Here is a 25,304-nt window from a genome sequence, read left to right as displayed (position 1 = left end):
GTTAGCACCTGGTGAGGAGAGGCAAGAATTCTTACATAGGGCAGAGGTTTTAAAACCATATCAAGAGTTTAATTTTATGAAACTCAACTGTTTCATTCTGTGTGTTGTCATGGCCAAGTATCTAGAGAATATGACCATGTATCTTCAGTGACCGGTATTCTAGTATCACCCGTAGTGCTTTAGTTATATGTGCAATGGTCTTAGCATAAGAGGCATGTAACTTGTGTCCTGCTTAGCAGTTTCTGATCTAAATCAATCAAATGTAAAATTACACTTAGAAGAACAAGTATCAGAGAGGTGGCCAAGTCAGCCTCTATCTTCAAAAACAACAAGTCGTCCTGTGGCACGTTATAGACTAACAGATATTTTGGAGCATAAGCTTTCATAGGCAAAGACCTGCTTCAAACAACGCCCCCACTCATGCATCTGACAAAGCGGGTCTTTGCCCACGGAAGCTTATGCTCCAAAATATCTGTTAGTCTATAAGGTGCCACAGGACTTAGTAGAACATTTCTTAAAGTAATGTGAAAATGAACATTTTTTATAATCTTCATTACAGTAATCAGTGTGATGCCAGAGTGACTATATTCTATTTCACTCTGGTTAAGAGGGTTCAAATTATGCTGTGCCTTTGGCGTACACCAGCAATTCAGAGAAGGCTGTTTTTGAGAATACAGCATAAACAGCAAAAGGCTTCAACTATATTCAAGGAGTGATCTCACCTTAGCCGGACGTTTGGGATTCTCAAGCATCTTTCCAAAGGTGGATAAAATTACACACGTAAGTGCAGAAACCAGCACCATCACTCCAACTGCCATTAGCCATGATATACTGCAGAAATAGCATGAGCTTTCCGCCGATGTGCACACAATTACATGAACGGCACAGAGCACCAGGCACAGCAAGTAAAACAGCAGCGAAAACAGCGGAGAGGAAAGTGGCACTTCAAATTCAGCCCTGCTGCTCAGTGCTTTCGGCGTGCTGAGAAGCAGCAGCAGCAGAACCTACAAGAAAGAGCAAACGATATTGGGACTGCCACGAGAGAGATTCCAAACTACAGAACAGAGCAAACGTTCAGAGGATAACAGCGCAGATTTTCATAGTGCATTGCTAATAAATACATTTTGTAACAAGGTTGGGCATGATGAAAAGCACATGTCAGAGGAGAAAGTTTTATGCTATTTGTAACTGAAGCGCACACTTATGTACTTTGGGGTTTTTAAAGCGACATACAGAAATCCTCCACGCCGTCAGCATGCAGAACTCTCGCCGATTTCAACGGCGTTCCTGTGCTGGAACGGCTTGCAAAATATGGTACGATGGGTTAAAAAACTCACCCTGTGCAGTAACTGTTTTGCTTGGAGATGTGTCCCCTATGGGAGCTTGTGCCCCCTGTGCCTTTGAATGGAGACTTCTCATAGCAATTCCCGTTCAGCCTGTGCACATGTACTAGTCAGCCTCATGCCCCAGGTCATTGTTATACAGAGCTTCAGAGGTGCCAGGTCCCCTTACCTTAAGCAATGAACGGGGGGGTGAGAACTATACCCCCGCCGCCCCCACCATACCCTGCATTACCCTATAGTAGGGCCCTGGCTCCCTATCCTGCTGCTGCCTGCATACCTGGCCAGTCAGCACATGCTGCATGTGCTGTCCAGCCAGCTCCTGACTCCTTTTACCTGTGGCTGTAGCTGCCCTGACTTGGGGAAAGGTAGCTCAGCGGGGCAGTGAACATACAGGACAATTATCCCTTTTGTTAAAAAAAAGCCTGGACACCTGCCTGAAACACAGGCCTGTCCCAGTGAAAACGGGACGGATGATCACCCTATCTCAGAACACTCTCTGCAACTGGGCCTCTTAGCAGCAGGGACTGTTGTAGCACTAAGCACAAGAACTAAAAGCTCTGTCCTGCATTCTCAATACAACTCCTTATTGTCATATTGGCACCAGAAGAGGATGCCACCCAATGCAGAGGCATGAGATGCTGGAGAGAGAGAGAGGGAGGCGGGGGGACAGGCTGGAGGGGACTGGATAGGCCAGTGGCACAGGATCTGTGGATTTTTTTTTTTAAAAGACTTAGGAAATTATACTGAGAGGGACATTAGAAGAACATTAGGGCCAGTGAATACAAGGGCCATTTAAATTGGAGCACATTTGTCCATACTGTAAATATCAAAATAGAGAACAAACTAAATTGACTATACCAAATGCTTCCCAACACTTAGCCTGCAAAATAACGTTGGTGTATTAAAACATTGTGCTTCATCTTTCAATAGAAAAGAGTTTAAAAAAGTCCATTTGCAGCATTAATGATTCTTCGAACCACGCTATGTAGTCAAAACATCACAAATTGAACATTTCTGCTCTCAGCCTCTTCATAACAAGATGTGAATTCACAAGAAAACAAAACGGGAAGGGACCTCCTGGGTCAAGGGCCGACACTGCAGCACTGACAATGATGTCATAAACTCTCATTCCTCTTCTTATCAATTCTTACCTCCAGCACTATCACAGTCCCCACCATCATCGAATACATGTCGTACTGCGCCACTTGCTTGCTGACTGAAGAACTCAAGATCTTCAGAGCTTCTAAATATTGCTTAAGGACCTTTTTGCCAAGGTTTAAGAGAACTTCTGAATTATTTCCCTCTAGGTAGAGCTTGATCCAATTCCCATGGGATTTTTCTGCTATCTTAAAATGCTCAAATCCAGGATCTACTCAGAAAGAGACGGCAGGAGAGGGAAAAAAAACAAAAAAAAAAAAAAAAGTTTGTCAATTAGAAATTATCTGAGCCCTGATTGTATTTTTAGACTTTCAGGAAAGCCTGGCTTCAGGAACTAAAACAACTGTAATTTCACTCTGAGAAAGACACAAAACTTCGAGACACAATCAAGTCCACAGTGCAGTAGTTACCCAGAACAACAACTAGTCCCTGAACAAGGACACAATAAAGCCCTCCAAGTTGAAAAGAACACAGGGCAAGCAAGCCTTTCATTCAGAAATTGATACAGGTACTGTGAGACTAATATTAGACTGCACCCCTGTAAAGAACTCCCTTTAATATGTTTTTCTCCCCATATACTTTCTTACTAGTACCAATAAAATGTGAAACTGTTGAAATCGATAGACTCAATTTGCCACTAACTCAGGAACATACAGCCATTCAATCTTTTTGCAGCATCTCCCTCTGCTCTCTGCAATCAAGTCCCCAACACAAACATTTTTGCAATTTCACCTAATAGAAGCAAATAAAATTCAATTAGAAACATAAACTGTTACATCATGCGGTCAATAATCTCAGATGTAATTCTGCATGCCCCACTTTCAACATGAAATGCTGCAAGTGGCTTGATTTTCAGCACATCTGAGAATCAGGTCCCTTTAATAAACTGATTCCCAAAATGCTAGACTTCTGAAAAGTTCTCTACTGGAATTAATCAATTTTAACGTTATCGTTTCACTGAAAAAGCCTGTTTTTAAGGAAAATGCTATTCAGGAAACTACAGTAGCCAAGACATCCAACACCAGGAGACTTCAGTCTGGCAGTCATGTCTGAGTCTATGGAAAGGGAAGAATGATGATTAAAGAGTCTGACAGCATGTACAACACAGGCCAAAGAAATTCACTAAATTGCCCCTGCATTCCATCTATCATTGCTTGTTGATCTGGGGCACATCTTTTGGAGAGTGAGTTCATCTGGATTTGAAGACTTCAAGTGACACAAGCTACCACATCCCTACATAAACTGCTTTAAATGATTTATTACTTTATTTTAGTCTACGATTTCTTAGCTTCAGCATTCATCAGCTTAATCTTGTTATGAAAAGAGCCCTCTATGATGTCTTCTACCCAAGTAGGTACTTACTAATCTGTAATCCTCTCCTAAATGCCTGTTGGATAAACTAAAGAGGCCAAACTTCATTTGACACTAGCTAGTATCAAAGACAAATTTCAGCAGATTCATGTGTTGAAGGGAAAAACTTCAGCAACAAATACCCAACAAAATTGCTTTAGGGGCAGTTTTCAGAAACTGGCTTTGTCCAAGCACTGCCAGGAAAACATGCATTTTCAAAGCCTTAACGAAAAGAGAGACAGAAAGGACAGAGGAACAAAAAACACACTAAAGCAAATCAGTAACAGAGAGGGAGCCATGCTAGTCGATATACTATCAAAGCAACTGCTTTTTTGTTTTGATAGTGTAAAGCAAATCAGGAATGATATGTCAATGGCCTTATACCTAGGACCTTGAACTGGAACACTGTTGACCGAGGGATGGGAATTTTGGCAGGATTATTGTTATAACAGCTCACCAATCTGACCTAAGAATCTCTAGGTTTGCCCTCCACACAGCTATGAGCCGCTATAAGAGCTCTCATCTGGAGGAAGGTTGCAGGACCTACAGGAATTGTATGAACACTGCAAATGATATAATAGCACAGAATTTACTACATTTAATGGAGTTTACAATCAAATATCTAGAATGGTTATGAACAGATTAATTCACTTTGATCAGTTACATAAAATTAGTATACAAGTACAAATATGCCTAGGCTAACACCATAATCACACTCCCTCTTAATGGAAGCAAGGAGTTGAAGGACTGGCCTCAGTCTGAAGGTGGGGAGACGTGAGACAGTGTCAGATCAGAGAAAAACTTTAAAAACACTAGTACTAGTAAAATAAAATGAGCAGGAAAATGAGTAAGCAGAAGAGGAGAAGTAGAGGAAAGAAAGAGAAGCTGCAGACCCCCTTGGTCTTGGGGGGTTAGATATTGCCTTATGTCACTCTAGCCCAACCTTTCAAAGTCAAAACTAGGACTTCACACCCCAAGATTTCGATGGTGCACATACTTGATTGAGGAACAGCACTAACAACCTCCAAAAATGGGTATTTGGGGAAAGACAGCACCTAATAGTCGCAGTAATCTTAACTTTCATTGTGCCATAAACAGGATAGTTAATCCGCAGGCCATAGCATCTTGGCACCACATAAGATACAAAAATGCTGCAAACAAGCTAAACTCAAGTCTGGGAATGTAGACGCACTCGTCTTATCTGCATCCATCTGGAACTGTCAAGACCCCCACACCTATTTAGCTCAAGCTAACATCTTACAGAGTATGACCTTGTGGGCCTCTTGCATTACTGCTAAAAATGGAACAGTGAAAGGTGAAGGAAATAGCAAATAGCAGCACAGAAGCAGGGAGCCAGGAGCAGCCAGGACTGGGGGATCTGAAGGCAGCAGGACCCCTCCCCTAGCTGGTTTCAACTTAAGTGAAATTTGAGTTATGCATGGTTGCCCAGGAATGCAACCTATGCATTAGTCAGGGGTCTACTGTATTTGCGGAACCTCTGTACCAGGCCCTGTATAATCTGTTGGAACCTCCAGACCAGAATAGACAAAGTGGAGTAAAGACAGGAAGAGTAAAAAGTTAGTACTTCCCTTATTTATGTTTTTAGAGTACTGTATTTATAATGTGAAGCTGATTGGTGTAAGTTCAGCTCAGGGCGAGCAGGACACAAGGAAAAATACATCTTTGTCATTTGAGAAGACATTTGAATTGTGTGACAAGACAATTTTACCCCACATTGGCCAGTAACATCTTAGCCTTCAGGCTGTTAAGTGTCAAATGTTTTTCCAGCTCCCGGTAGTTTTTCTTGTTAAGAGTGTGCTTTCAAGACTCACTCAATAGTTATCTCAAACCTTACTTTAAGCTGACACAGAGTTCAATTACCTCCCAAAATTGCAAGGGCTGAAGTGACTGGAAGAAGAAATATTTGATTATTTGCAAAGACAAAATACTTCCACAGAGAGAATGGAGCATCTTTTGTTCCACAACTTACCTTCCCTGGTGCTCAGAAGGTAACTGCTAATTTTTCTGTTGCAGAAATGCATTTACCCTCTCTCAGTATCTAAATAAGAGTCTTAATAGTCCCCCTGAGGACTATAGTGCCACCATCTTCTCTACCTCTAGATTTTAACCAACTCCATACAAAACCAGTTTTTCTTCATATTCTAGAATGGAAATCATCTAGTTTATTCTGTTACATCTGATTTTGTTTCAAGCAAGTTACATGTGTGCGTGCACGCACACACACAGCACACGCACACACACACACACACACATATAGTATCACAAACATCATCTGAATATTTCAGTTGAGCTTAACAGCAATATTTGTGGCATTAATAATAAACAAATAAGGGCTCGTCTACACAAACGATTAGTGCACTGCAACCTGGAATGCAAATCTACCACACACTAGCCTACTGTAAACTGTTCAGGTGGCCCCCAGTTGCTAGGCACTAAGGTTGCCCAGTGCTCTCTGATACAGTCGCATTTCAAAACAGAGTTCCTTTAATGTTTGCAGTTTTGACTGTGAGACTTTAAAGGTCTTTTTCCTACTCACAGGGGTCTCACCAAAATCCTTTTAAAGATGTTTGTAGAGCTTCCAATAGTTGTGAAACTGAGAACTACACCTATAGTATTTTGGGGGGCTATATTCTAAGATTACAGATAATTGCAGCTTAAATTTATTTCAGTTGTTACAATTCAAACTAGCACATCCAGTACAAACTGCTCGCACACCAGTCAATAAAAGACTGAAGTGTCTGGAATCTTAATCTCAAGAGCGACTGGGTAACATGGCACTCACTCAGCCCATCTGCTCCTCGTACACATTCAGTCACATCTGCTTGCTTTAGGGACTGGGATTCTTTGCTTTTTAAATGCAACTTTGTATTCCCATTAGCCTGGCAGAGCCATGGCTAGAAGAGCGAGCTAAATTCTTTTTCCTGTGAGGCAACACAACTGTTTAGTGAGTTTGGTCAGTTACAGCTGTGCAAACCTATGGGAGACAATGTTGCACAAGTGTAACTGACTGCACTCATCTAGCCAACAGAATCTATTGACAAATAATGTATGAGAACAGAAGAGACCAGATTCAGTCTGTGTGAGTGCCTGAACTTTGAAATTTCACTTAATACTGAAACTTAAATGACAAAAATGGAATAGCATGTCTTTTTTACAGTGATTTTAAGGCAAATTTCTGAGACTTCACAATGTTATCCAAAATCCTCCTATTGTTGTCAGCCATTTTAGTATGTGGTGTGTACAGTCATTTCTACCCTGAAACAAAACTCCATTTATATCTCATCTAGTCTGAGACTCAATACTACAAAGATATTAAACTTTTCCTCTGCTAATTTCTCCTGGAGCACCATATTCACATATGGATTAATTGAGTACAACTCTTTCATATCAGGCAGCTTCTGGACCGGGAGATTGCCAGATAGTCAAATATTCTGGATAAGAGAGAGCTACACCTATTAATGCATAACACTAAAGAAAAACAACCTTATATATTAGGAAACAAACACATAGGTATGCAGAGTACTTTATTTACCAACAACAGTAGTATTGTACACTGGAAAATTATACTGCTTTTGCTGTATTTATTTGTATTTACTTTCACTATACTGTACTTAACAGAAAATGTAACTAAAATTTACTTATGGTTAAAATGCCAGTTCTTTGAGAGTTCCACAAGACAGAATGCCAGATATGAAAGAGTTTACTGTATTTAGGTGTCATAACCAGAACTGCACCTTTCATGTCAGCTCCTGTATAGCATATGTGATCTCTGGCTGTTAGGAAAGGAGAAGAAACTTTTTTCCTTCCTCCTTATGAGCCCAGATAAGTGCTGGTTGCTCCAAGGACTCTTTACTTTACCCCTTGGCCCAAATTGTCTCGATACAGCAAGAAGCGAGAAGTACAGAGAAAAGGTGACTAAAGGCCCAGGAACCTACAAGTAATGACGAAAAGACTTGATTCTATTTCTTCACCAGCATCCTTTGGAACCACTCCTTTCTCTCCACTGAATCACTGCCCACACCATTCTGGAACAGGATCTGCAGGAAACTGACATGATTCCTTGTTTCATTGCAGCCCAAATGTGTCTTAACAGCAATGATATGAACCAGGGTCTAGTTATTTCACTTTGTTGCTTCCTAGTAGTGTTTTGAGCAGCAGTAGCACAGGAGGGCTCTGCTCCCAGATTTGAAAGAAAACACTTCATTGGTTTGCATGTCAAGATTGATCCTCACAAGCAGAAGGACTAGAATTTTAGACAATAATTCTGTGGAAATGGACACTGATCCCCTAGCTTGCCAGTGAGAGCTTCCCACTTAATATCTGCAAATTAACTTTCCAAGCCAAATATTATACCATTTCATAGTACTGCAGATCTAGCATGCTATTTTCAGTCCATTTTAGGCATACCCCATATAGAAAAACAAGTTTTCTATATTAAACTACAAAGTGCACTACTATATAGCCCCACAATATGCTACATAGGTATTTAAATTTGTAAATAAATGGTATTTTAGTTGAGAAATAAGCTCCTCCTCATATAAAACTATAACAGATACATGGGTTGCAGGAAGTTACCTTCAACGTAAATTTGAGAACTTATGCTTAAGAACAATATTGCTAATTTATATTTGTGTTTTTTTTTAAATGTCAACATTAATTCTCCACCTTTGTTATTGCAAAGAAAAGTATTTTTAAAAACAGTTGACTCAAATTACAATTTGGCAACTGCAAAAAAACACAGTTTTAAGGAAACTACTTAAACTAATATACATGTTAATATCTGTGTGGCTCTGTGATCCATGCTTTCTCAAGCAAAGACAGAAGAATAAATTCAATGCATCAGAAACAGTACCATGGTAGACATCCAGTAGCAGAAGACATTGGTTCAAGTAAACACTGAAAAAAAATCTGGGTCACGGAGACTTAATTACCAAATCACAAGACAATTTATGTCAATTTTTTGAGATAAGTCAATATTTACATTTGCAGTCCTGGCCTGGTTAGAACCTAAAAAGACACTGGGCTCCCTTTTCAGATGAAGATTTTTTTTTCCTTGTCACTTAAACACTTGCGGTTGAGCTACTCCTGCTGAATTCAGTTTGTTGTAGACCACTGAGCATGTCAAGTTCAATTTCACTAGATTTTGTAACATGCACTCCCAATGAGCAGTTCTCGGTGTCCCAATGTCTTGCAGATTCCCTGGTAAAAGAGCAGGGTTCAACCAACTGGTAGTTCTTATAAAAAAGTGGCTGTAATTGTGCATGTTGGCTCGGAGTTATGTACTCTCAGTCAAACACTAGACAAGCTGCCTCGGACATTTACATTTCCTGACAGTAGGAAGACTGTTCTCCTACAGTAACAGAAGTAACACTACATAATGCATTTGTGTTTCTATTTAAAAAAATCAAAGCTCACAAAGATTTTGACCAAGCCCCATGAGATTATGAGATACTTTTATGGTGTAAATCACAGGAAACAGTTTCAAAGTCTTAGTTTTTTTACATTAAAGATGGAAAGGATCTTTTTTTCCATTCTCATTTCCTCCCATTCTCATTCTCCGCTCTGAGCTCTCCTCCATTGTCATCATGCTCTTTGCTCCTGTCTTCCATTCTCCTGTACCTTTTCCATGTTATTGCTGATGTCTTTACATGGAGGAAGTCCTATTCATTCCACACAAATCCCCACTCAAACTTCACTTCAGTGACACGCACAAATAGAAACCTATGTAGAACCTCACAACCAAAAATGGGAGGCAGGAACTAGCAAACTCCTCCAGAGAAAGCTAGAATTCTGTCCCCCAGGGAAGTTCATAAGCTGTCAGTTGGGAGGAAGGGTCCTACACCAGGGCCTCATTAAGGACACAAGCCTCTGAGTTGAAGCAGCCTTTTTTATTTAGGGAGGAACAATGTCTGCAAGGAATCTAGGCCAAGATTATCTCTGCTTATCAGGTGTAACAAAGCAGTACTCACTGGCCACATCTTCCACCACTTTGGGTACCCTCATTCTGCTCCATTGGTCAAAAGCTGCCTCACACAATCAGCTGTCCCCGTGACAAAATGGGAAATGACTGTCTAGGAAGGAGTAGTGCAGAAAGAGACCCTCTGAGGGTCGTAGTGGATCACAAGCTACACATGAGTCAGCAATGTTACTGTTGCCAAAACACAAACATCACTCTGGGATCTATTAGCAGGTGTGTTGCAAGCAAGACATGAGGAGTAGTTCTTCCACTTTACTCCATGCTGCTTAGGCCTCAGCTGGAATACTGTGCCTCGAGCTGAGTGCCAAATTTCTGAAAAGCTGTGGACAAATCAGAGAAACACAGGAAAAAAAAATCATTCAAGGTCTTGAAAACGTGGCTTATGAGAGGTGACCAAAAAGACTGGGTTTCTTTATTTTGGAGAAGAGAAGAGAACAGTTTTCAATACATCAAAGGTTGTTAGGAGGAACAGAGATGTACGTTGTTCTCAACGTCTGAGGAAAGGAAAAGCAGCAATGGGCGTAACATGGAGCAAGGGTGGTTTAAGTTGGAAACAAGGAACAACTTCCCAACTGTCAGAAGAGTTAAGAACTAGAGGAAACTGCAGAGGGAAGCTGTGGCATCTCTGTCACTGGCAATTTTTTTAACAGCCAGTTAGAGATACACCTGTTTAGGATGGACTAGCTAATACTTCGTCCTGCTGTGAGCACAGGGGACTAGACCAGAAGACCTCTCAAGGTCCCTTCCAGTCTTTTGAGTCTGTGGTTTTGCAAACATAGGTAAGTATTTGTTGGCACAGACCTATGCCAGGATCCAAGGCTTCCTCTCAGGCTAAAACATAAGTATGGCTCCTCTTCCCTGGCATCTGGCTGACCTGAAGCTGCTAAAACAGCTCCTAGGGTCCCGTGATAGCTGGTATCAATTGTAAATGGGGCAGATCTAATCAAGTGATGGGTATATAAAAAGTGACTTCAATAAAACATGTTTCCACTTAATCCACAAACCCAGAACAAAACCAATATTAGCCATTCATTGAAGAGTTTCATATTAGTTTTAGACCTAAAATGTAACTCACTATTGCAGCAAACACAATTGTGCTTTAAGCAAGCTAGCACTTTTCCCACAATTATTTGCATTTCACAGAAACAATCAACTTTGTGTCGTTCGTTACATGCACACTTTGGCAAGGGAGCTTTCGTGTGTACCACCAACCTACAGTTATCTTTCCATTCAAGAAGTTACTCCAAACCATATGTTTAGGTCTACCTATTGCCCCTTGCAGTCTGTGTTCTGGTTTTCCCATTTTGACAATCCATTTTCAGAGTCCTTTATCAACTGCCTGGAGTTGCCTCTTCCAAAAGAGGCCACTCCATTACTCTTACGTCAGTTTCTATTAATTCTTCTTCTCAAAGTGATTCACTCCCCAGGACAGTTTCAGAATTTTCATTTAACATTTTACTATAGCGAACCTGAAACTTGATTTGAGCTTGAACATTTCTTTCTTCTTCAACACGTTATTTATATGCCTATACGACAAAGTAAAGCTGTGAGAATGTCTTTGCTCATACAATACTATTGAACGTTCCGAATCTACTTTCACTATATTGTTCATTAAAAGTGTACCAATTTACACAGATGAAGATTGATAACACTTGCATACTGCTCCTGTTAGCGCAGGACTGACTGTACCTGTGTACCCCACTCTCCCAGCCATCTCACTATAGCACATACTTTTCATACTCATTCATCTTTAAAGTGAAATAACCAGTGTAGGGCACAATATCGCAGTTGACAGCACATTATTCTACAAACAGATTACAAACACAAGGCCTTTTGTGTCAGGCATAAAAGCAGCAAACCTGGGCTAAAGAAGTCAGTTAATCAACGAGCAAAGGTGAAGAGCCAGAAAAGAATTGTCATGAAGAACAGATGACAAATTAAATGAGCTTCAGCTTCTCACTGAAAGCCAAGATACGAGTGATTATTTTAATGCTGTTAAAACCATTTATATCTAATGCATCCAGCTCCAACCCCTTTTGATCTAAAGATGGAAGGAAGTTGACCGTAATTGGAACCCATCAATGTATGCTGGAAGCAAGACCTCAAAGACCTCCACAATCAATACCTTTGTCCTACAATATCTGATCAGAGATGAACTTGCAAAACCTCTAACCTTTGTGTGCAGAGCTATTAAAACACAAAAAAACAATAAGATACCTAGAGATGAAGGAATTCGCGTTACAGCTATGTAATCTTGTTTAAAAAAACAGACCCATGGGAAAATCCCACTTAACTTAGAAACGCTAGGATTGTGATGATTTTCAAGAAAGGAGATAAATCCAATGTGGAAATTATACAGAAATCTCTGTTAGCAACTGGAAAAACGGTCCACAAGATTTCTCCGGAATCATGCTATCCCTCTTGCCAAAGATGCTCTTCCTAAATTTCAGTGTGGTCTTAGACCATTGAGAAGCACTACTGGCATGATCTTCACAGCTCTGCAGCTTCAGGAAAAATGCAGGAAACACAGATGACTATACCTGGTGTTCAATAACCCAACAAATATCTTAACTCCATTAACAGAGAAGCACTGTGGAAAATCCTTCTGAAGTATGGATGTCCACAAAATTTGTCACCTTCATGATGACAAGCAAGCAGTGATCTTCTGTAATGCATCTACTACAGCTCCCTTTTAGGATAAGACAGGCTTTGAACAGAGCTACGTTACTTCCCTGACTTTATTCTCCAACATTCTTGCTGCAAGCTGTTCAACTCTGACTGCTTCCAATCCAAAATCTAAACATTGACAACTTCAGCCACTGAGCTTCAGTACCTTGGCAAAGCTGCAATGCGTGCTGACTCAAAAATAGATCTTTGAGTGATCATCAGCATCTTTGCTGAAGCATATCAGAAAATGAGACATGCACTTAACATCCAGAGACAAAGGCCCTTCATCATCAAATTCTTGGTGCACAATTCTGCACACCAGCAATATAGAGCTACGATAATCTGTAGAATTTTCCACCTGTCCCATATCTTGGAAGGTATGTCTTAGAGGCTTTGGTGGGATATTGATGGAAGAAATACCACTATCAGTTCAGATGTGCAAGCCAAGCTCTTGGTCATGTGAGAAAGAGGGTGTCTGAAGACTGCAATATTGGAACTAAAACCAAACTCATGGTCTTTAAAAAAAACTGTTGCAATTCCCATCCTACTGAATAAGGCTGAAAAACAATACCCAAGAGATTTCTTAAGGCACTTCAGAAGTATCATCAATAGCTACAACATTCCCCGATCAAATGGGATGATTGGCACAATAACATGAGTGTCTTCTCACAAGCTAAAATTACGAGAACTAAGGCAATGATAATTGTCATCAGCTTCATGGAGCAAGCCATGTTGTCTAGATGCCCATTCCAGATTTCCAAAAGTCCTCTACTGTCAACTCACTCAACACATTAAAAACATTACAGGGACATCCTCATGGCTAATACGAGAAAATGCAACATTGGTATCAACTCATAGAAACACATAACCCAGGACCAACAACAATGAAGGAATTGCTTGAGGCAGGGAGCTGAGCACTTCGAAAAACAGGTACAACTATACGTGATGGAAGAACAGAAGTGACAGAGTATGTTATGGCCTGAACTAAAATCAAGGTCATTCACCTTCCTTAAACATATCTGTAATATGGCAGAGTCTGCAGTGCCAGAATAGCCCTACCAGCTACCAATAGAGCCACAAATAATTAGATAATCACCCTCATCTTCAAGGAATCTCCAATGATGATTCTAGAAACAGAACATTTACTAAATTTTCCAGGCACTCAAGCATCTTAAATATATTTCTTGCTGAAGCAACACACTGGACAGATTTTTAAGATGACTCTTTTAGGCTCAGTTACTCCTTGATCATTTTTTTCTTTGAAGGATCCTACTGCTTTTGGACACAAGGAATGAGAAAAATTTCAGACTATTTTTAGCAAAAGTTGTTGCTTTATATTTATATCCACAATCTGTAGAATTCAAAGGAGGGCCAATTGGTACTTAAGGCTCTAGATCTAAGCCCTGCTGTTCAACTCATGCCAGTAGAAGAGTACTTTCAAAGCTGTGGAAACCCTCCAGCTACCTATCACCTTTCAAAAAAATTGAAATTACATTAACTAACCCAAGCCATGGAACCTAACTGCCTTCAAATCTCTCTTTAGATAACAAAACATTTTGTATTCCAGTCATCTACCAGACTACTGGGATGAAGGAGATTAGAATCTGTTAGGAGAAAGAAAATGAGCAGATAAGAAATTTCTCATTCTGCTGTACAGCTTCTTTTCTCATTCCTCACAAGTGGGAAGTAGTGAGTAGTGATTCAGGGACAGAGGAGACACAGGATAAAGCAAATGTCTTTATTATGGTAAAATGATCAGCAGACACAGATCCTGCCCCACATAAAGCAAAAAAAAAATCTTTGTAATTTAAGTTAGCATTTGAGAAGCACTAGTCACTTATTTCTACCAAAGGACACCTGCCCAGAGGGCAGAATCCTACCTTTTAGACTTCCTCACATGAACCTCAGACTTGTCTCTCAAAAGGCCAGGTATCCAAAAAGTCTCCATGAATGGAATCCCAAATGCTTAGCATATAAAGCTGTGCAATGTTTTAAACTGGGGGTAACTTGGCAGCCTTAAGGCCTGGCATTTTGGTTGTAATGAGATGAACAAGGACCAATTAGTGCGTGCACTTCATATGCTTGAGGTTTGTAATGCCCACTATTGGCAACATCTTCTAATGCCATTTTCAGGATACAAACAAAATGGGAAAACTATTTTCCAGGAGTTATGGAAAGAACTTACCGGGAACATGAAGCTTTCTCGAGCTTAAGAATAGCAAGGGCCCATGTTCCCTGTAAACTGCACAGTTGGGCAGCCACCCAGGAGAGTGTCAAAGGCTGCGCAGCCCATTAGCAGTGAGCTCACACACAGCACGTGTTCAGGTGCCCTACCCTCCCACTGGTTTGTAGCCATGTTGCACTGTCCTGCAGTTTCAAAGAACAAGGGAGGGTGTTTGACGTCAGAGTGTCCCTCTTTCAATGCCTCTTGCCCATTCCAATGCCCTGAATGCACCCAATCTCCACAGAGCAGGACAGAGGGATCAGCCTGGCTCAGGACTTGGAGCTCTGTGGTCTGAGATCTAAAGACTCCCACTTCTGGGCAGTGAGCAAGTCAAGGAGTGCCCTGCTTAAAGAGAGTGCCTTGTCCAGGACATCCTCACCAGCTGGCTCATACAGCCATTCTCTCCTCCTCACTCCACCCCACCTATAGACCCCATCGCCATGGAGCAGGGGGAGGGGAAACAGGGTGCAGGACGTAGCAGGAGAGCTTTCAGGGAGTGCCTTCAAGAGACAGTACACGGTATCTCTCAAGCTTCAGCAGCAGAGAGTGCATGCCCATGCGCGCGCGCGCGCACGCACGCACACACACACACACACACAGAGTATTACTGCTATTTCTTAGCACTTAGTACTTTCTGCAATGCAGGTACACACACTACAATTTTATTTTTTCAAACTGTGTTGTTTCAGTGTTTTGACTGGTCTGCACATTTCATTGCTCTTAAATTTAATTCACTGAGTACCTCTCCTAGCTGGAGTAATTATCCTATGGCAACTCTTTAAAAAATGTTATAATCCAGATTTTGTTTCTACTGCTGGCGCACATCAGCACGTCTTAACGTACATAAAAATTGTAATGCACATGGGGAATAAAATTTAGTGGGAACAATGGCAAAAGTTGCTGTCTGCTTTTCTATAGTGCTTGTTTGACGGACGCACTGCTGTGTGAACAGCCCTGTACATTGATACACGCTGTTAGCTGGTGGTCCGTGTCCTGATGAAGATAGGGCCCCTGAAGGCACCACAGACTGTCTACAAAGTCCACAAAAATACTTTCTGGCCAGTGGAGAACCTAGAGGAAGACCTGAATTCTTTTCTATATCTTTTGCATGAACTCTCTTGAAACACATTTCATCACCCTGTGCCTGAGGCACAATAGCCATTGCCACAGAGAAGCTATGACCTCTGCTTACTCCCCCAGTGGGAGGAATTGATACTTGTGCTTCATTTCATAAGTCAACCCCCTAACAGGAGGTGAAGGAAACATTCCTATTGAGCAAATGATGCTGTCATTAGAGAGCTTCTTGCACCTTTACTGGCCATTGTCAGACAGGATACTAGACAATAAACCACTCATCTGACCCTCCATGGCCATGTCTATGTTGTTTATTTCAAACTTGCAACAGACAGAGATGTCAGAGTACGCTGAAGGGAATGAGTACTCGCATTTGAGGAATTCATCTTCCATCTTGCTCTCTGCCTTTCAGGCTTGTTTCCATAATGAGTATGCAGGCATTTGTGGAGAATGAAAATGGACCATCTTTCAGCACTGTTGGGATAGGTAAAACTTCTTGTTGTAGGAGTCTGGCCGAAGCAGGCTTTGCCTTGGCTGGTTTATAGACAGGTTTTCTTCCTCCTTTCCTGCAACCTGGAAAGGTAAAGAAGCATCCAGATGCACCAAAGACTAACCTTGATGAATGCATCTTTTGTTAACAAATGTCTTTGCGTGTTTCTCAGCTTGTTCCCAGCCACTTGGTAAAAGTCCTTTCAGGGTCACATCCTTTGAACCCTCTTATTCAGGAGTATGTAATGTAGAAAAGTAAACAGAGGCGAGTGAAATATTCATCACCTGCCTATTAATATTCATTGTGTGGGAGTTAAGATTACTAAACAAGGGTTTCACGGAAGAAGTGACAGATGTATGACTTTACATACTAAGATGGATGAAGGAGTGAACGATGTTTGGAAGTCCGAGGCAGAACAAGTATTGGCAATAAAGTGGTCCGTTTACTACATCCTCTCCTTCCTCTCTTGTTTCCTTCCTAACAATCACATTTGTATTTGTTTGCCCACAAAGTCACAATTGGATGTGATCCACGAACAACACCTATTTTTGCATAACCTCTTGGGAATGGTTCCATGTCTTCTGGAGGAATTTCTGCAAGCACACTAAGAAATCCCATTCAGGACATAATGCTGATGCAAAGCACCAGCTATCCAACGACTGGAGACAATCAGTTAGAGAGGATCATTGCTGGGAAGTGACTGATATCATGAAGTTTTGGTTCTTTGAAATCTTCACCATGACGGTATAATTATGGCCAGTCATGCCTGTTTTGAATGGCTTGCCCAGTAGGTCCCCAAATCCAAATCAGAATCACTGCTTGCCCGGATACTCATCCCCAATCAGTACATGAGGCCAGCATGTTTGTTGTTAGGTTCAGGGCCTTGCATTTGCCTCTCTTCTTTGGAAGGGTCCAGCTTCCCAAGGGTTCCAGATCACTCTGACTCACCACCTTGAGCCATCAATAGACCATCCACAATCGATCAGAGTAGCCTTGTCATTTCCCCCAACAAAGCCAGCAAAGAGGCCCCAAACCACTGAGTTTCATGACACCTTAAGTATCATTGGGGAGGAAAAAGAAATATCACAAGACTTCAAAATATGCTATTATTGCATCACAGTTCAAAAACAAAGGAATCAAAGCTGACTGCAGAAACTACAGAGGAACTGCTGTCCTGTGTAGAGCAGGGAAAATACTAGCTCTCATTCTCCTCAACTGACTCATTAAGGGTAAAAGACCCATCAGCTGCCCTCAGCCAGTTTAGCTGGCTCAAAGCAGTTTGCTGGGCTGCCACCACTGTTGTATGCAAACAACTACTTGCAGACACAGGTAAGAGCTGGGTGGAGCTGGAGACCAAAGTGAATAAACTACTCTCTAAGGAGCACGTGTTCTTCCTCCAACAGAGGTACTACCCCACACTATCTTTCATGCATCCCTAGGGGAACAGTCTCCTCTTAAATTACCCCTGATGCTGGTAGCAACCAACTGATTGCTGTGCTGGCTTTGACAGTGATGAATGAGGCCTCTGTGTATTCTCAGCTATTAATTTTTTTTATGTTCCTCCATTGAGGAACACGTGCTATCACAAAACTAAAGAAGTTTGGTATTATTTCAATAAGTCAATAATCCCTGACACATACACACGCAGCCTCATTCAAAGATTTACCATCATTCAGCTTCCATCACATATGAATTTACTTGAGATTCCTATTTTATTTGATCATGAGTTTTTCCTCTTTGATTTGCAGCTAAATCCCATATTTATGAACCTTAATTTAAAACATCAGGCATTAACAGACACTAATACACTTAATTTAGGGCATAATGTTCTCAGAACTCCCCTGGTCTGACTTGTCAGTTTGTACTGGTATGTAGCATTCTTATTCCCAGACAGCTGAAATTAAAGTTTAAGTGTCTCCTGCTGACTGACAAACAGGACACCGCTGGAGGTCAGAAAAATAACTTGGACTTACCTTTTTCATATGTAGGCATGTTCTCCTGAAGTAGTGTGCTAAGCTGGAACCCGTTTAAATGCAAGAACCTTAATTGTTCTCTCATTGATTTGCCTTTTATAACAGAGAATAAAATATTCCCAACGCTGTTTCTTGAAATTGGCAGGCCAAGACCTATTGCCAGTGTAGCAGCTAAGTCAGTTTGTTGCACAAGTTCTGGCTGTTTTAAAGGACCTAGAAGAAGAAGAAAAAGATTTACATTACATACTCTACTTTAGAAAGGCAGATCTTCAAGCTTGGGTAAGCTCCATATTTCTTCATGGGTACTAGCTCAGATGTGCTCCCAAAGCAGGGTCTGTTTAAAAAAAAAAACAGGATTGGTGATATAGTATTAGCTCCTCCTCTTTGCTAGCTACTGCACTGCATTAGACAACAGTAAAAGCACCATTAAATTCTTACACAATGTTTCCCCATTACCAATTATTGTAATTTTAATAAGCACGCATGTGATAATGAGCTGTACAGGGGGATCCACGAAACTGTCTGAAGTAACTTGTGGTCCAGATGAGGGAAGTGTTTGGCTGTTCCTGTACTATGTAAAACACTAACAAAGTTGGAGGTGACAGTCACTGAAGTATGCACTGTAAAACAGGCTGATTTTAAAAAATTCTGTGATTAATAATAATGTGAAATAATTCATATTCAACCATTTCTGGAAACTTGTTCTCTCAATTAAGAAGATACCCAAAGGCTGACTGATTTGATAGCTGAGTTCCAACGTGACACGCAAAAAGCACAAGAGATTTCCAATAGGAGAACTACAGCTGCAATTCTGCTATTCCATATAAACAGGCCTAGGGCTCTCACTGAGGATTTGGCTGGGGGACGATCACTGTGCTGCAGCCTCAAGACCAACCCTGTAGACCCTTCAGTACAGCTGTGTCTGTCGACACTTGCATTCCTCTTTCAGAAGAGGAAAGCCAATGAGGGAAATCAAAAATGCAAATGAGGCACTGATTTACATATCTTGTGCTTCATTTGCATAATTTCTTTTCACTTCATTTCAGGAAGAAGGGTTCTTTTGAAGATGGGGTTTATTTTCCAAAGAGGCCCATCTACACTGCTTTTTTTCCCCACGAAAGAATATCTTCTGAAAAGAGGTTATGCAAATGAAGCATGAGATGTAAATCACTGCCTCATCTGCTTTCCTCTTTTGAAAGAGGAGTGCAAGTGTAGACACAGCCTTCATGAATATCTTCACTCACACAAGTGCTACTGATGTGTGTGCACACGTGCGCTTAAACGATTGCTGCATCAGGCTCTGACTTTTTGGAAAACTATCAGCATTTCCTTACATGCGCCTTACAAGCTCCATGACAGTACTTTAAAAGATACTTTATGTGCTCACGTCTACAAGAAGAGCTAAGATGCTTCTTGCTATAAACAAATTATTTTCCTGAAAAATATATATCACAATAGTATGTATTACTCTCACTGCTCTTTGTAGGAGCATTAGATGCTCTCTTCTTATTTCTAGTCTTGCTTTGGTAGTGTGATTCTAAGAGATCCTCAATGCCAAATGGCAGAGGGGCCCCCATTACGTATCTCATATCATACCTGACATACTCAGTGTTGCCAAAACACTTGTCCTCAGGTGCATCTAAAGGGTGCCATGTAGATTATCAGTTGTAAACTGGTGACATGCTGGGAGTGGAAATCGTCATGGTTTCCAAATGAGGAGTTATAAGTGTGCACTGGAAATCGGTCCTTAAAAGATGTTTGGAAAACAGTGCATAAACCCAGCCTCCCATAGGCAGTGAGACTTTGACCAGAAGGTTTACAAGCAGAGAACCATAAAAGTGCAATAGCATAAAGGGTAAAGAATCAAACCCAGAAGAGAAGCAACTTAATATGAGAATGGTCAGCTTGGTTAGCACACCTGGGACCAGTAGGCATCCTTCAGTCTGCAAAGACTATGGATCGTGCCCTTTATAGTTTCAATTGAGGACTTCATTTACAGCGTCTACTGTGACTATGAAGACCCACATGAGAGTGACAGTCCTTGGTGCATCTCTTGCAGATGTGGTGGGTGCCTGGCAAGTCCTTAGTGTGCTTTCTGTGCGCTCGCTTCTCCTCTGCTAGCTGTCTGATCCTCATCTCGCCTTTCTGAAGGCCCTTGTGTAACCCCCACCTCCATCTGCTGTGGTCGTCTGCTAGCTCTTCCCAGTTGTCCAGCTTAATGTCATCACTGACACCCTGTCGTTGGACACCGAGCTAAATAGGAGGATCGGAAAAGCGGCCACAACTCTGTCCAGACTCAGCAAGAGAGTGTGGAATAACAACAAGCTGTACACTCACACCAAAATGCAAGTCTACAGAGCCTGCATCCTCAGCACCCTCCTTTATGGCAGCGAGACTTGGACCCTGTATGCCCGCCAGGTAAAGAGGCTGAACGTCTTCCACTTGCGCTGCCTCAGGCGCATCCTTGGAAAATCATGGAAGGACAGAGTGACCAACACCGCCGTCCTCAAGCAAGCTGGAATCCCAACCATGCACACCCTCCTCAGGCAGCGTCGGCTCCGCTGGCTTGGCCACGTCCACAGGATAAATGATCGAAGGATTCCAAAAGACATCCTGTATGGTGAGCTAACCTCTGGCAAAAGACCTCCCAGACGCCCCCAGTTGCGCTACAAAGATGTCTGCAAGAGAGACCTCAGAGAGGTAGACATTGAGCTGGACAACTGGGAAGAACACCTGGGACCACAGAATTTGAATCACATTTCCCAGCAGCTCCCCATGAGTTGAAAGGGAAAGATAATGCACTCTAGAAAATACAAGAGGAGCAAAAAGACAATGGTGTTATCCGGGTCTTAGAAGATGTAGGCAAACAGAACCTTGTGAGCATATGAACATAGGATTCTCTTGGCCTGAAAATCAGAAGCTGCTGGTAACTATGTAAATGAGAAACCTGGTTAGGTAAGGATTCCAACTTGATAAAATTAAGCTTTACTAACTGAAAACATGTTTTTCTGTAACCGAAACTTTTATTCTTGCTTAGTGTCACTTAAAGCTCTAAACACACCTACAGTAGCAAGTACTGATACAGCTCCTCTGCTGTAAGAGTGGTGGTGTAGCTACAACTTGCCTACAACAGACAGCTCTCCTGCTGATGTAACAAAACCCTCCCAATAAGCCGAAGGCTCATCTCTCACCGACAGACAAGCAATTATGCTGGCAAAACTGACATCCCTCGAAGGCCTGCTTTTTTCAACACCCCGAGTAGCATAAGTTTCTCTGACATAAGTGAAAGCATAGACATGGTCTCTGTTCTTCATCAATAAGCTTTTTCTTGGTTTGACTATAAACTATCTCAGTAGTCACTATGTGAGAGCCTCCAGCAAACTTAATAGAAAGACATCTCCAGGTAACTCATCTTCACTGACTGTCACTTTTAAGATTTCAACTGACAGGGCCTGAGGGAATTTGCTGGCAAAGTGGCCAGGATGTTGGTCGGGGGCTGATGTATAGCTTAGCAGCAACAAAAGCTCTCATTTGCTGAAACAAAGGGATAACAGTGGTTTGCAATTGGGGGAGTCCTAAGCATAAGGTCACAGACAGTGTCTACTTATTCCCATGCTCATTCAAAACTCTACCCTGCCATCCTTAAAATCTTTGCATACAATACTTGTGCACTAGCCTCAGCAACTTTGAAGAGGTCACTAAAGACAAAAACTTACCCACAGCTAAACTTGATTGATGCAGCTGATGTTAATCATATCAAAATTATTTAGTAGCACTAAAGATCTGTATCTCCTTCCTAAGTTACGCAAGTAATACTTGAACAGCAAGGTAATTCAAACATAAGTGCTAATAGGATTACCCAATTTGCATAAACAAGAGCTACCCAATTAAACAGAGCCTGAATTGTTTGCCCATTTGCAAGACCATTTAGAAAGACTGACTAAAATTCCAAATGGAGACTAAATGTAGAGCAAAGGGAAGCTAGATATAAGCTGCAGGGCTCACTATTAGTAACAAATATCAATGAACAAAATGCTGTCAATTCACACAAGCCTTCACACTGGCACGCACTTGATATTTATACAATTTATCTGGGAGCTACAATCAGCTCTGGATTTTGCCATTTCAATAACTGAAAGCAACCCAACTACCCTTGCCTTAACACACTGTTTAGTGCATTATCTGGACACCAGCATTGCAGATAAATCCATTTTGGACCACTTGGAAGAAGGAAAAGTAATCAAAGGTAGTCAACACGGATTCACCAAGGGCAAGTTGTGCCTGACCAATCTGATTAACTTCAATGACAAGGTAACAGGAATGGGGAAGTCAGTGGATGTGACTTATCTTGACTTCAGTAAAGCTTTTGATACAGTCTCTCATGACATTCTTGCCCATAAATTAAGGAAGTATGGTTTGGATACATGGACTATAAGATGGACAGAAAGCTGACTTGACGGTCAGGCCCAACGGGTAGTGATCAATGTCTCAATATCTGGATGGTGGTCGGTTTCAAATGGAATGCCTCAAGGATCGGTTCTAGGGACAGTGTTGTTCAACATCTTTATTAATGACCTGGATGAGGGACTGGATTGCACCCTCAGCAAGTTTGTGGATGACACCAAGCTAGGGGGAGAGGTAGATATGTTGGACGGTAGAGGTACGATCCAGAGCGACCTGGACAAATTGGAGGACTGGGCCAAAAGAAATCTGATGTGGTTCAACAAGGACATATGTAGAGTCCTGCAACTGGAAGAGAAGAAACCCAATCATTGTTATAGGCTGGGGACCCACTGGCTAAGCAGCAATACAGCAGAAAGGGACCTAGGGATTACAGTGGATGAAAGGCTGGAGATGAGCCAACAGTGTGCCCTTGAAGCCAAGAAGGCCAATGGCATATTGGGGTGCATTAAGAGGAGCATTTTGAGCAGATCTAGAGAGGTGGTTGTTCCCTTCTATTCAGCACTGGTGAGGGCCACATCTGAAATACTACATCCAGTTTTAGGCTGCCCAGCATAGAAAGGATGTGGACGTGCTGGAGCAGGTTCAGCGGAGGGCAACAAAAATGATTAAGGGGCTGAGGCACATGACCTATGAGGAGAGACTGAGGGATTTGGGCTGATTTAGTTTGCAGAAGACAGAGGGGTGATTTAATAGCAGCCTTCAACTTCCTGAAGGGGAGCTCTAAAAAGGATGGAGAGAAACTGTTTTCAGTGGTGACAGATGGCAGAACAAGGGGTAATGGTTTGAAGTTGAAGAGGGAGAGGTGTAAGGTTGGATATTTGGAAAAACGGCTTCACCAGGTGGGTGGTGAAGCACTGGAGTGCGTTGCCTAGAGAGGGGGTGAAATCTCCATCTCTGGAGGTTTTTAAGTTCCAGCTTGACATAGTCATGGCTCGTTTGACTTAGGTAGGGTTGGTCCTGCTTGGGGTAGGGGGCTGGACTCAATGACCTCTTGAGGTCCCTTCCAGCTCTGTGATTCTATGATTGAAATTTTTTGTCCCCACTCTGACAAAATGGGGGTTCTGTACATACAACTTCAGAACTGTGGACATCTTATGAAATTGTATTACAAAGTTTCTGTGTCACAGAACACCTGTGTGTACATGAATCCACTAGGATTAGCTGCATTGTGTTGGGTCTCCACCAGGCCAGTGATAATGGGGAGCAATCGGCACTCAACGACTGATTGCTCCGAGTAACACACCTTGGGACAATAGGTTTGCTCTAGCTAAAAACACTTCCCCCCTTGTTAAAAGGGAACGGGGTTTGAAACTGAAAAATTACCTAAACGTGAAACAAAAGAAGTACGTGATCTCTGCAGGAGTTTATAAAGGGACTAAGAGAGTGAACTGGGGCTGGGGAAGATAAGCACAGAACTAGCAGCCACCATTCTCTGGCCACCCAAACTCTGAAGGCAGCGCCAGCACTACCAGCAGCACAAGAGAGTGGCAAACCAGTAACACCCCCCAATCCCCCCTGCAACTATTAGCAGACACTGTGAATTGTGGTTCTACTAGAACCAAAGCTGGAAACAGGATGAGCAAGGAACAACCATGGACATTTATTTACATTTCAAAAAAATCAGCCTGGACAGAGACCAGGAGACGAAAAGAAGAGCTCCTGTCTGGGAGAACCCAGGTATGTGTCACCCTACTCATAGCAGTCTGAGTGGGTGATTAGGAAGGAGCTCTTGCTAGAATCTGTGACACTTACCATTTGTCTTTTCAAAAGCAGAGCTGATTAATAGCAGAGGTGTGTGCACTTCTTCCTCTGAGGAGCCTCCATGACTGCCTGTTTCAGACATCCCATGATCACCACACACAATAAGTAAGCTGGGCAAGGATGATTCTCCTTCCTGCAGCTCATAAGAAAAAATACTTCAATAATATCAGACACGCACATGCTTCCCAAGAATTTCACCATTTTAATAAAATATTTCCACAAATAATTTGCCTTAAAATGGCTCTGATTCCAGAGCAGGTCAGCAGAGACACCCCCAGTGATTGCAATACAGCTCTCCAGTGCCTGGACACCGGAGTTTGACACTGCTTCCTCTCTTCTCCTTATTTTTGAAGTCTTCAGGCAAGCACATCTTTCAGTATCTAGCAAGGGTAACCGAAGAAAACCCCCATTTCTTAAAGCTGCTTTTCAAAGAAGAAAAACTGTTCACATTCTAGTCAGCCCCTTGACAATGCTGCTAGAAAATCGTGAGGACACAATCACGTTTAAAAGCTCAAAAAGGAGTTAAAGGTGACCTAATCTGATCTGTATCTCCTGGTTTCAAAAAACAGTTTTTAAAAAAGGTAAAAGGACAGAGACTGAATTTGCAGATGAAGTAACCATCAATATCAATCATGTACTGAGGATGTTCCCAATATTCTTCCGTTTGGAGCACCCCGTCCCTATATGCAATGAAAAAATATGGCCCAATTATGCCAGAACAGGTTTTCTGCATATAAAAGTCAGGGTGGTGGTAAGGGGTAGCAAGCAGGGAAATTATTTGGGCCACGTATCCCTGAGGCAC

At 41.8% G+C, this 25,304-nt stretch overlaps 1 protein-coding gene across 5 annotated transcripts in view; it reads right to left on the bottom strand.

Moving 5' to 3' along the window:
• PIGG (phosphatidylinositol glycan anchor biosynthesis class G (EMM blood group)) overlaps window positions 1-25,304 on the bottom strand; it is a 101,117-nt gene that overhangs the window by 58,856 nt on the left and 16,957 nt on the right. For 4 of the 5 annotated variants that reach the window (XM_074994570.1, XM_074994571.1, XM_074994573.1 and 1 more), the window contains exons 5-8: window positions 24,494-24,635; window positions 18,278-18,490; window positions 2,495-2,712; window positions 723-1,004 (exon numbers count right to left, since the gene is read on the bottom strand). In XM_074994570.1, coding sequence (XP_074850671.1) covers window positions 723-1,004; window positions 2,495-2,712; window positions 18,278-18,490; window positions 24,494-24,635 — 855 coding nt within the window. Of the gene's footprint in view, window positions 1-722; window positions 1,005-2,494; window positions 2,713-9,514; window positions 10,170-18,277; window positions 18,491-24,493; window positions 24,636-25,304 lie in introns of those variants that run through there. The other variant, XM_074994574.1, reaches the window with a different exon arrangement.

The sequence above is a fragment of the Carettochelys insculpta genome, chromosome 5, assembly GCF_033958435.1.
Source record: "Carettochelys insculpta isolate YL-2023 chromosome 5, ASM3395843v1, whole genome shotgun sequence".
NCBI lineage: Eukaryota > Metazoa > Chordata > Testudines > Carettochelyidae > Carettochelys > Carettochelys insculpta.
The sequence above is the reverse complement of the archived record's forward strand: the minus strand, read 5'-3'. Positions and strand labels throughout refer to the sequence as shown.